The sequence below is a fragment of the Rana temporaria genome, chromosome 5 (assembly GCF_905171775.1).
Source record: "Rana temporaria chromosome 5, aRanTem1.1, whole genome shotgun sequence".
NCBI classification, from domain to species: domain Eukaryota; kingdom Metazoa; phylum Chordata; class Amphibia; order Anura; family Ranidae; genus Rana; species Rana temporaria.
In genome coordinates, this window is record NC_053493.1 from 299,945,165 (window position 1) to 299,958,300 (window position 13,136).

The following is a 13,136-nucleotide window of genomic DNA, read 5'->3' on the forward strand; positions in this document are numbered from 1 at the left end:
ATGCGTCCGCCCCCCTGATCTACATACAGGGCGTCGGATACATGGATTCCAATGGCATGGGTGTGTTTTTTGAAGCACGTGATTAGAGCCAGAGGCTCTAATAGGCTTCAAAAAAGGGACGACTCAGGGCACAGAGCACTGCCCCCCGATCCCACCCAGTTGTGTGACAATAACAAATTCATATTCGCTATCGCCACACTGATCCTCCTCCCGGTCAATCAGGAAGCAGGTCTTGAGACCTGTCACCCAATTGGCTGAAAAGACAGGCAATTCTTTTGGACGCCTAGGAGGAGGAGGAGGAGGAAGGAGCCACACAGTGGAAGCTGCTGTGATGCAGAACAAGGGAGAATGGCACAGGAGCCGCTGTCCACCACCTATAGTAGCCTGCAACCCGCCCACTGCCTGCCGTCCGTAGGAGCCCGCAACACACAAGCCCAGTATGCTTTTACTTTGCAGGGTTTGCAGGGGAACAAAGCGGAAGTAAAACCCATCAGGGTTTACTTCCTCTTTAAGTATTAATAAGAGGAATTTGGTAATAGTGCGCAGTGATTTGTCATGTGGCAAAATGCGAATCTGCTAACCGCCCCTGGAGTACCATTAGGAATTAACCCTTTCGCCGCCAGAGCTGTTTTTGCAAAAAAAATTCACACATGCTTAAAAAACTATTTTAGCTCTGAAGATCACAACCCCAACACAGTATATATTTTCTGAAAGCAGACACTCTATATAATAAAAAATAGTGGTAGTTCCAATTATATATGTCACAAAATATTACCATAAAGGCAACAAACTTCAATACTTTATATTTTCCATAGGTGACACTTCAAAAGTCCCCTATAGGTCATCAGTTTAGTGTTACGGGGGAGGTGCTTCAAATATTGCTCTCACTCTGGCGTGCGCAGCAATATGTAACGTGTAACTGATGCATGCGTTTACATTTATGGGAATGGGGGAGGGGGGCCTCAAAATTGTTCATGCCGTCAAATGTGTTTTTAAAGACAGTATGAATGCATATGCATGCATTTTAATGAGCCCACTTTACACTGTGGTGCTTTCATGTGTGTTTAAAAAAGTACAGCATGCTGCAATTTTTTTTGCACGCAAATGTACCGGAATGCACATAAATGCACCTCAAATGTGTGTATTTCTAACTCATTAAAAAAAAAAAAGCCTATAAAACAGCACCACAAAGGCGACAAAAACACACGTGGAACTGCACACTGAGTGTGAAGATTGTGGTGCTCACACTGGTGCGATTTCTCTTGTGTCTGCCATTGTGTTGCAATGTACGACAATGGGAATCACATTCGTATCTAAATTGTCTGTTCATAAGTGCAACATGGCGCAGTACAATTTTTGAAAAAGTGCAGTTGCTTAATTATGGTGCAGCATAGTGTGTTTTCAGCCTCATAGCACATCAAAGGGAAAGCATGAAAAATGCATGTAGGCACGTTTTTAATGTATTTTGGCAGGGTTTTTTGTTTAACAGTCATGAAAATGCATCAAAAATGTGTAAAAAAAACATACAAAAGCACACAAAAAATGCATAATTATGCAGCTGCACTAGTATAAACCTAGGCTAAAGCCCTGTACACACGATCGGTTTGTCTGATGAAAACGGACCGATGGACCGTTTTCATTGGACGAACCGATCGTGTGTGGGCCCCATCAATTTTTTTTGTCATCGGTGAAAAAAAATAGAACCTGTTTTAAATTTTGCCTATGGTTAAAAAAACAATAGAAAAAACGATCGTCTGTGGGGAAGTCCATCGGTCAAAAATCCATGCATGCTCAGAACCAAGTCGACACATGCTCGAAAGCATTGAACTTTATTTTTCTCAGCACATCGTACTGTTTTACGTCACCGGGTTGGACACGATCGGATTTTTAACCAATGGTGTGTAGGCAAGACTGATGAAAGTCAGCTTCATCAGATATCCGATGAAAAAATCAATCGGATTAGATTCCATCAGATATCCGATTGTGTGTACAGGGCTTTACTGTCTGAATAATCAGATGAAAATAAAGGGAAAACAAATTAAAAAAGGAAAATTAATGCCATCACATCTAAAAATTGGTAAGCTGCATTTTTGCTGGGGTTCGTACTGCTTTTAAAATTAGGGACTTGTTTATAAGCTGCAAGCTAAGCAAACAGAATATTGGCATGCATTAAAAAGGGGATTAACGCAAGAGATAAATCGATAATTCTCCCACTCTACAAGACTCTGGTCTGGCCGCACCTGAAGTATGCTGTCCAGTTCTGGGCACTGGTCCTCAGGAAGGATGTGCTGGAACTGGAGAGAAGCCAGAGAATGGCACTTCTAATAAAGGGACTGGAGGACCTTAGTTATGAGGAAAGGTTACAAGCACTGAACAACCACAACATACAGGACAAGATATACAATGTAATACTGAAATAAAATCGCACACATAGGTTGGACTTGATGGACTTTTGTCTTTTTTCAACCTTGCCTACTATGTAAATATATGAGCAGAATTCTTATACATTTACTAGTTATTACTGCTACTACAGCTGTTACCGCAATCACTGGCAAGAAATGGTTGCTTTAAATATATTAATGGTTGTTTTTTTTTATTGCTCTTTTATTTTCAAAGTGAAAATTACATGTGTGATTTATTGGTTCTAGAGTGTAACTAGAAGTCAGTTGAAAAGATGCTGAAGAGTCTGTCCTGGGAAATACAGTGGGTTGATTTTCAGGAATGCATGGGTTAAACATTGCAGCGTGTGTGCAAGTCAGCAGCAGGGGGTGGGCATGTGACTTTGGGTAATCTGCATATGAGGAAGTCTGGGTGCTGCACTCAAAGCTGTACAGGCTGCTAGCTTCCACTGTGTTGACATTGACTTTTTCCTGTTTTGGAAAGCTAAAAGCAAATTACTATGGTTAAAGAAAAGATTACTGGACTAACCGTGACCGATGTCCGGTTCCCTACTTCTTTGGGTCACCACGGCTCTGATGCTATGGTAAGAATAAGAACTGATTTAAGCCAGCTATGTCCCTGCCACTTCTTCATCTTCCTTTCTGTTGTCTTTTGTAAAGTTCACTTCAGTTATGCTGTGGGAACAATGCATAAAACGTTGATCATTCAGTTCAAATAAAAACAAATAGGCTCAAATACGTTATTATATGTGTTAGTGATTGGCTAACAAGCAAACATGCATCAACACATTTGTATAGCTGGATATTTATTATCATGTTTCTTTCAGATTTGTGTATAGTGCTAATTGACACAATTTGCCTATTACTGGAACAGGTCTTGAGCTATTAGCAATTGTTGGGAACAGCTTTTGTGCATGTGTAAATTTGTTTCTGTTATATTAGATCCTGTAACTTTACATATACATTTATCAGCAATTTTCAAAATTGTCCCATAGCAGCAGTGTTGTATCCCATGGATAGAAGCATAGTTATAGTTATATAGTTGGTGAGGTTGAAAAAAGACACATGTCCATCAAGTCCAACCTGTGTGTATGCTTTTATGTTTATATTACATTGTATATCCCTGTATGTTGTGATTGTTCAGGTGCCCATCTAATAGTGTTTTGAAATCATCAATGCTCCCCACGGAAACCACTGCTTGTGGAAGAGAATTCCACATCCTTACCGCTCTAACAGTAAAGAACCCTTTATGCAGTTTACATTTTAAACTGCTTCTCTTCTAATTTTAGTGAATGGCTGCATGTCTTTTTAAATTCCCTTCCGTGAAATAATGTTATCCCTATTGTGGGGTCACCAGTACGGTATTTGTACATTGAAATCATATCCCCTCTCAAGCATCTCTTCTTCAGAGAGTAAAGGTTTGGTGCTTGCAGTCTTTTCCCATAGCTGAGATCCTCCAGTCACTTTTTTAGCTTTGTTACCCTTCTCTGGACCCTCTCCAGTTCCAGGACATTCCTTCTAATGTAGAGTTAGCTTTATAAACACCAAGCATTGAAGATAGCTCAGGTCTCCTCTTCAGACCTAAGGTGTAATAAAGTCCAACTCCAGATAAAATACAACCATCACTTATTCTTCCCTCCCACTACCCTATACCTGATTGCTGAAATGAAAAAAAAACATATCTAAATACATTTTATTTACCTAAACCAAAGGTCACATAACTTTTGGGTCCTGAAAATGGTAGGGGGGGCCTCTTAGGATCCAAAAGAGGAGTTAGTCACCGTGAGGGGATTGTAGGGGACGTTAAAGTGGTTGTAACCCTAAGAAATAAAAAAAAAAGATCCTGTTACTTTAAAGCACGATAAACTTGTGCCATTCTATGCTGTAAAATACCTGGTTGATTCTGCCTGTTTCTGTGCCCCCCTAGGTGTGCTGATCATGGTAATCATAGCTGCTGATCCATGGTCAGTTTACGTTCCTCCATCATTCCGCTGTGTGATCAGTCTCTCCCTCTTTCATTCCCTCCCTGCCTGTCAGCTCAGTAGTCTGTGCTGTGAGAGACCATCTCTCCCCTGCCTCTCCCCTCCTGCCACTATTCCATATGACTGTAAAGTCACTAAGCATAATTACTGTTTTTTCCTCTTTTATAGCAAGCTATATTGCACAGTGTATGTGTTTTTTTTTTATTATGATGCTAAATAATTTATTTCATAGTGCTGTTGTGTGGTCATGTGACCTTCTGGGTGACATCTCAGCCCCTCCTGCTGTAGTCCTTAGATCAGGAAAGGAGAGTGGCTGGAGGTCACATGACCTTCCCCGGGCGTCATAATAAAAATAAAAACACACACACACATAGCTTGCTATAACAGAGGGGATTCTTGTAATTGTCTTCAGTGACTTTGGAACCACTAACATCTGTATTGCCGTTCCCGACAGCGTAAAAGGGAACTGGTGAGAATCACGGACAGCATACTTAAGTGAGTATATCTTCCTGCACCAGATAAGACAAAAAATCGGCTAACACAATAGAGGGGGTAGAAGATAGCATTGGGAAATTTAAATTTTTGGCTGGAGTTGGGCTTTAATCACTTTATTTTATTACAAAAGAAATATTGCGCTTATTTAACAAAAATATGTGAAGCTGCGATCAAAAAGTGTTATACTACAAAGAGACAAATGTAAAGGTAAAGAGATCGCGCTAAAGTTATACAGTGACAGTAAATGGTGAAAAAGTTCAAATCAATAAATGAGTAGTCCCGCCACACAGGCAAATTCATAAAACAATCTCCCAAGTGCACCAACGAATCCACAAGAAGAGTGCTTGAAAGGAAAGATCCTCCACCAAGGTTACAAAGGGCCTCTTACCGGATGGAATTGATCTCCAGATAATAAGAGATCACACACAGCATGATAAGAGGTACTGGGATGGTATCACATAGGCAGCCACAACAATGGAATCCTTATCAGAATATATCCTCATTTAGCCAGGAACTCCCATTAGAACATCCACAGGTATGCAAAAAACAGAAGGGCTCACATAGTGTAAAATCCTTTTACACTACGACGAAACGTTGGGAGGCGGCATGCTGACGTCACCGCGTACCTTCTACCCGGATACGGGCTGTTTTCCTAAGCTGGCCGGCTTTTATGTGCTCGTTTTTAATACAATTCATGTAAGTGCAATTTCATTTACTTTGAACAATTAAAAAAGGATTTTACACTATGTGAGCCCTTCTGTTTTTTGCATACCTGTGGATGTTCTAATGGGAGTTCCTGGCTAAATGAGGATATATTCTGATAAGGATTCCATTGTTGTGGCTGCCTATGTGATACCATCCCAGTACCTCTTATCATGCTGTGTGTGATCTCTTATTATCTGGAGATCAATTCCATCCGGTAAGAGGCCCTTTGTAACTTTGGTGGAGGATCTTTCCTTTCAAGCACTCTTCTTGTGGATTCGTTGGTGCACTTGGGAGATTGTTTTATGAATTTGCCTGTGTGGCGGGACTACTCATTTATTGATTTGAACTTTTTCACCATTTACTGTCACTGTATAACTTTAGCGCGATCTCTTTACCTTTACACTTTATTTTATTGGCTAAGCTGATTAAAACTGCATAAACTAAACCAAAGATATACTTACCTTTAGCAAGGTAAGCTAGCGGCAATAACCCAGAGCAGTCCTTGTGCCCTGAAATCCACGTAGAGGGGGCTCTATCATGCAAATATCAACTGAACTCATGAAGTTGGGGCACTTGTTCTGGTTAGCAAAGCTACCTATCCCAGTAAGGAGGCTCTAGATAAGAAAAGGATGGGCCGAAGGGGCCAACATACCTGTAGGTTTTAAGATAATGTTCACATTTCGGGGCTCATAAAGCATCATAGAAGATTATTGAAGCTTAGCCAGGCATCAATAGATATGAGTCAGGTACAATTTGCCTATATATTTTCCTGGTTCATTAGCTATCAGAATAAAAATGTACAATGGCCCTGATGTCCAAGGTTGGGATGGGTATAAAAAGCAACTAAGGAATATGAATTACACAGCCTACTTCTGTATCCATAATCAAAGCTTACTGCAGCTATGATGCTTACATATTGGTGATCTTCTCATCATTACCAGTGCTGTGCCCAAGGATAAAAGGTATAAAGGGTTCAGTTCAATTTGTAGCTTTATTGAAAGTTAACTGAAGAAGGACGAATGTCCTACTGGAATTCTCCCACACCAAGAGGCCAGCCTTTGTGGCAAATACCAAAATATTCACATTGTCGGTCTGAGCTTGCACATGTTCCTCTACCATCATATGTATTAAATGAACCTCAAAATTATGGAAGATAGGCTTATGGTATTTTCTTAGGCTTTTTTAAAGTTCCTGTCGGTGCATTTCTTAAAATTCTGTTTGCTAAAACTACCTTTGCCTTTTACAATGATGTTTAAGAGACTAGATATTGAACTTTGACTTCCCATTGCTTGTGGAAAGTAATAATTTACTGCCTTAACTCCAAAAAAAGAAATTCTCTTAGGAAAATATTGGTTCTCTTGTTAAAGCGTTGGTTCATCCAAAAAATACATTTTTAACATTACATTCAGCCGAGTTGTCATAATGACAATCGGCTGTTTTTTTTTTTTATTTTATCCCCGTACATACCGTATTTTCACCGCCGCTTCAGGGTATGTCTTCTGCGGCACTGGGCGTTCCTAATTGATTGACAGGCTTCCGACCGTCGCATACTGCGCATCACGAGTTGCTGAAAGAAGCCGAACGTCGGTGCGCAGGCGCCGTATAGAGCCGCACCGACGTTCGGCTTCTTTCTGCAACGCGTGACGCGCTGTATGCGACGGTCGGAAGCCTGTCAATCAATTAGGAACACCCAGTCCCGCAAAAGACATACGCGGAAGCGGCGGTGAAAATACGGTATATACGGGGATAACATTTAAAAAAACAGCCGATTGTAATTATGACAACTCGGCTGAATGTAATGTTAAAAAACATTTTTTTGGGTGAACCTCCGCTTTAAGTGGACCATTAAAGCTGTATGCACATTTTTTCATCTATAACATTAAAAACAAATTATAATCTGTGTTCAATACAAGCAAACCATGTTTTCTGGAGCAAACAAAAGTATTTTGGTTTGTACAAGGACCTTGTAATGAGCCAAAACATGGTACAAGATACACACACTGTCCATTCTAGGTTACACAACAACCAAAATTGTATAGTTTAAATAAAAGATGTTCTGTTGTTGAAAACTTTTCCAGTCAAAATTCACAGTCAGTGGGTCATTAATGGGTATATTATGATTTGTGGTGAAAACCCAATTCTTGTTCAGTTTACCACTGGTCATAAGTCAAGTCATCACTGTCCTTCCTTGTTGTTGTTTTGACCATGTAGTATGGAAGATAACCAATCTTTCACATGCCAATAAGTTTTCCGTGTAGACTCAGAATTTAGAATGGACAACCAATATATTGAGGATAGGTAGATGATTTACCAAACATGACCTCAAGAAGTCATCTGGCAACTTTCAAAAGGACCACTATAATTCGGACAATGTGAGTAGCAGTGTACCTATAGTTAAATTATTCCCTTTTCTGGGACCTGCTTGCACGAAGCAACATGCAGAAAAGTCTCTGTGTTTGATAAATCATTGCCAGTGCTGCACTCCTGCACTCTGGTCTGGGTCTAAGGTTATCTGACAAACCTCAAAGCCGATACAGAGCCCTTAGCATTGAATGTGAGGACACAGATGGACAGTCCACTGCTAAAGTGAAGTGCAGCACTATTTGCTGGGTAGCAGAGGATCAGGTAAGTAGATGTGTTTTCTATGTCCCCCACACTAAACAAACAACTGTGGACACAGCTTTCTAGAATTCAGCTTTAATTTATAGAGATTTCCTCTTACTTTTGTTTTGTGCTTCTAAGGGAGGAAGTGAATAAAAATCTGCTCAATAGGGGACAGACAACAAAACTTGACAGGGATTTTAGCCATGTCATACTCTATCCAAAACAAAAGTTTAATGTAAAGAAAATGATTACAAAATATTATATATATATATATATATATATATATATGTAGCGCCTGGTTACTTAAAGTGGTAGTTCACCCTCCTTTCCATCATTAGACCATTAAATTCGGCATCGTAGCGCGAGCTACGGTATGCCGGTCTTAAATTTTTAATCCCCGTACTCACTGTGGTATCGCTGATTGAAGAAATCGACTCCCGCGGGGGATGGGCGTGCCTATGGAGAGGGAGGATGATTGACGGCCGGCTCTGGCACGTCACGCTCCCCGAAGACAGCCGGAGTAGGTCTCGGCTATTCACGGCGCCTGCGCATAGCCTGTGCGCAGGCGCCGTGAATAGCCAAGCCTATTTCGGCTATTTCCGGAAGAAGCGTGACGTGCCAGGGCGGCCGTCAATCACCTTCTCTCACCATAGGAACGCCCATTCCCCGGATTCTTCAATCAGCGATACCGCAGTGAGTACGGGCATAAAAAATGTAAGACCGGCATACCGTAGCTCGCGCTACGATGCCGAATTTAATGGTATAATAAAAAAATACTTTTTTTTTTTTTTTTTAACAGGGCGAACCCCCGCTTTAAAAGGTACCGGTGCTAGTCAAATTTAGAGGAGGATCAGAATGTTAACTGACTCTGATCCAATTATTATGTTCTAAACTGGTCTCTGTCTCAGCTTTGTTGTGCTGTGGGCTGTCTATTGTTACTGGGGTGTAATTCCTACCCCCAGGACCGCAGTGTAGTCGAGGTTTGGGTGCTCTTCTCAGCAGCCAATCAGGAGGGTTGAGCCTCCCTGTGCATGCTGGGGGAGGGTATTTATGGGGCAGGCGCCATTAGTCTGGGTTCTTCTTTGGAGTTCGGCACCCACCTTTAGGGTGACTGCGCATCATGGCGCCCCGGCGAAATGGCCTTCCAGGCCAGGGTGTGCGTGCCACGCGGTGTGTTCCTGGTTCTGGGACCATGTTGGTCCTGAACATTTGAGCTGTGGCAGGGAGCCCAGTGGTCGACTGGGTTCCCAATCCTGAAGATCCCAAGCGGGATAGCTGTTCGGTGGGGAGTCCATCTGAGGAGAGCCAATGAGAGGCTGGCGATCCAATAGGGTCTCAACAAACCCCCGGGGATCAAGGTAGCCGGACACTGAGAGACTGGTCACCTGTCAGTCGGTACCTGAAAATTATCTGAATGAGTTCCAGACGCAATTCTATCAAGGAGGATCATCTCCGTAATCGCAATCACAGAGAGGGCCTGTGGTGGGGGCTTTTCCCTGGGTCCATTTCAGAAGGGTCTGTGGCAGGGACTTTTCCTTCAAGTTCGAGCGGTACCTGGCTGCCAGGTCAGTGAGAGTGGGCCTGTCCAGGTACGTTATACCCACTCTGGCTAGAATGGCGGAGATACAAAGCATTGTTGGAAGCAGGATTGTTTCCCTATTGTTGCGCCTGAGTCAGCTATTTTGTTCTTCTACTTCACCTCTACTCTAGTCTTTATCACAAGTTTTAATGTTTTTACCCGGCCTGGGTAATAATGAGCACAGAAAAAGACACCTGTCATGGACATTCCGTTACTGATATATGCATCATACACCCCTAGGACGGCGGAAGAGCCATGAGGTAACATGCCACCCAAACAAACCAGCAGCTCCTTCGGGGGAAGGGATACATATATACAGGGCTTTTTTTTCAGGGGGAACTTGGGGGAACTCAGTTCCACCACCTCTGGCTCAGACCCTTTGGTGCCTGTTTACAATTTTGTAACCCCTTGAACTCTGCACTCTGTATGTAATGCAATTCTGGTATTTAATGTCCCTTTAAGACCTTTCTACTGTTTGTGAAATCTGAACAGGTCGTGGTTGAGTTCCTGCGCCTATTTTCTGAGAAAAAAGCTCTGCATATATATATATATATATATATATATATATATATATATATATATATATATATATATATATATATATACACTATACACAGTATGTGTGCATGTTTATTTTAAATGTAACACTCTGAGTGTATCTTCCTTTTTGCCTACAACACAGCACACGGACCCTGACTACTCTGCAGCATATGTGACCCTAGAAACAGATGCATCGGATGGTATAAAAGGATATGGCTTAACCTTTACTTTGGGCAGAGGCACAGAAGTTGGTAAGAAATTATTTTCTTTTCAAGAGATATGTTAAACTTCTCATTTTGTTTTCAAGAACTAGGGATATATTAGGGAAGTATAACACTGAGACTGTTGTAATCAGTCTGGATGTGTTCACTTTTCACCCCGAAAGAGTTTTTTTTTAAAACAATAACCGGAACCAATACTTAAAACCAATCTGTCACCTTCAGTCTTTTAAAGTGGTTTTAAACCTCTGACATGAAAATTAACAACGCATATCCCTCCATAGTATGTACTTGCCTCAGTCCAAACCACTAAGGCCGCGTACACACGATCGGTCCATCCGATGAGAATGGTCTGATGGACCGTTTTCATCGGTCCAAACGATCGTGTGTGGGCCCCATCGGTTAGTTAACCTTCGGTCAAAAGAATAGGAACTTGCTTTAAAATTAAACCGATGGATGCCTAACCGATAGGTCAAAACCGATCGTTAGTATGCAAAAGCATCGGTTAAAAACCCGTGCATGCTCGAATCAAGTCGACGCATGCTTGGAAGCATTGAACTTTGTTTTTTTCAGCACGTCGTTGTGTTTTACGTCACCGCGTTGTGACACAATCGGTTAATTAACCGATGGTGTGTAGGCGCGACGGACCATCAGTCAGCTTCACCGGTTAACCGGTGACAACGGTCCTTCGGACCATTCTCATCGGATGGACTGATCGTGTGTACGAGGCCTTAGAGTAATTTATGCCTGCTTTCTGCTATGCAGGAGTAATTTCTGACAGCTAATGCAGACTACAAGAGATCAAGGGGGGACAGGGAACTTCAGCACACAGCCTGTGATTGACAGCCTCAACTTTGCATGTTCCCTAAGAATTTATGTAGTTGGGGTGTGCCCCTTCCCTCCACTCAGGTCTCTGGTTACAGTAAGCTCCCTGCTATGTGCTATGTGCTCTGTAGTGTGTGATGTCAGATCCCTGTCCCCAGCAGCTAGAGATCAGGAATGCCTGTGTAAAATGTCTGCTTTAAGAGGGTGCAGAGATGAGAGAGCTTCAGATAAACATGTACAACTTATGTAGAAAGATTTGTTTCACTTTTATGTATTACCTGAGGACAGTCACTTCACTAGGTATATTTATGGGTTTACTGCACAGGGTTGCTGCACAGAGAGGTGCAGAATCTGTAGGAATAGATCTGCTCTCCTCTCTACTGCCGAGGAGTTTCTGCGGCCTGCACAAGGGGGAGTGCCACAGCTGCAGGAGAGCTGCAAAGGCTACATCAAATGGCCCTGACACATGTGGTTTACAGTATGTTTGTTTTTGTTCAGGATTTTAAAAGTATAAAAAAAGGTTATGTACAGATTTTTCTGTGTATTTCATTCCCTTAAATTGTCACTTAAACCCTATACAGTACATCATTAACATGCTTGCAACATAACATCAAATCTTTTTTTTCCAGTAGCCCTGTATATGACTGGTTTTCATATATCATCTTATCAGAATGGCTCATTTAGCCCAGTAATATTTTATTATAATAATTTTTTTATCAGTCACCTTGTCTGCTGATGCTATTTTTCTGGGATTGCCAAGGTACGTGATTATACAAAAGTTTTCTTGTTTCTCAAAAACTTGAGGGCTGTATTATTGCACCTGAAATACCACCATTAGCCTCCTTACTACTGACCGCCGTCAATTGACGGCACCACGATAGCTCTCTTGTTCTGAGAGGACGTCATATGACATCCTCGTGTTTCAGAGCCACTAGGGGGGCGCGTGCCCGGCGGCCGCGATGGCCGCCAGGCACCCGCGATGGCCGCCGGGCACCGCGATAGCCCTGTAACTGAGCAGGACCGTGGATCTCTGTGTGTAAACACAGCGATCCACGTCCTGTCAGGGAGAGGAGACCGATGCTGTGTCCCTTGTACATAGGGACACAGATCGGTCACCTCCCCCAGTCAGTCCCCTTCCCCCACAGTTAGAATCATAGTAGGAAACACATTTAACCCCTTCCTCGCCCCCTAGTGTTAACCCCTTCCCTGCCAGTCACATTTATACAATAATCAGTGCACATTTATAGCACTGATCGCTGTATAAATGTGAATGGTGTCAAAAGTGTCCGATGTGTCCGCCATAATGTCGCTAGTCCCAATAAAATCGCAGATCGCTGCCATTACTAGTAAAAATAAAAAATCATAATTATGTCCCCTATTTTGTTTTGCGGAAACCAGTGACTATACGCTTATTACCAAAAATATGTAGAAGAATACGTATCGGTCTAAACTGAGAAAATATAGTTGTTTTTTTTAAAGAAATTGGGATATCTATTATAGCAAAATTGACGCTCTTTTTTTGTTTATAGCACACAAAATAAAAACCGCCAGAGGTGATCAAATACCACCAAAATAAAGAAAAGCTCTATTTGTGGGAAAAAAAAGGACGTCAATTTTGTTTGGGAGCCACGTTGCACGACCCGCGCAATTGTCAGTTAAAGCGACGCAGTGCCGGAAGCTGAAATTTCGCCTGGGGGGGGGGGGGGGGATATGTGCCCAGTAAGAAAGTGGTTAAGGACCGAGCCCCTTTCTGAGATGGGGTGTTTACAAGTTAAAAAACATTTTTTTC

General features: G+C 42.1%; 1 protein-coding gene across 1 annotated transcript in view; it reads left to right on the top strand.

Moving 5' to 3' along the window:
• Window positions 1-2,794: 2,794 nt before the first annotated feature.
• ENOSF1 (enolase superfamily member 1) overlaps window positions 2,795-13,136 on the top strand; it is a 63,257-nt gene continuing 52,915 nt past the window's right edge. The window contains 2 exon segments of the mRNA XM_040354037.1: window positions 2,795-2,983; window positions 10,447-10,555. Of these exon segments, the coding sequence (XP_040209971.1) occupies window positions 2,900-2,983; window positions 10,447-10,555 (193 nt within the window). The 5' untranslated portion in view covers window positions 2,795-2,899.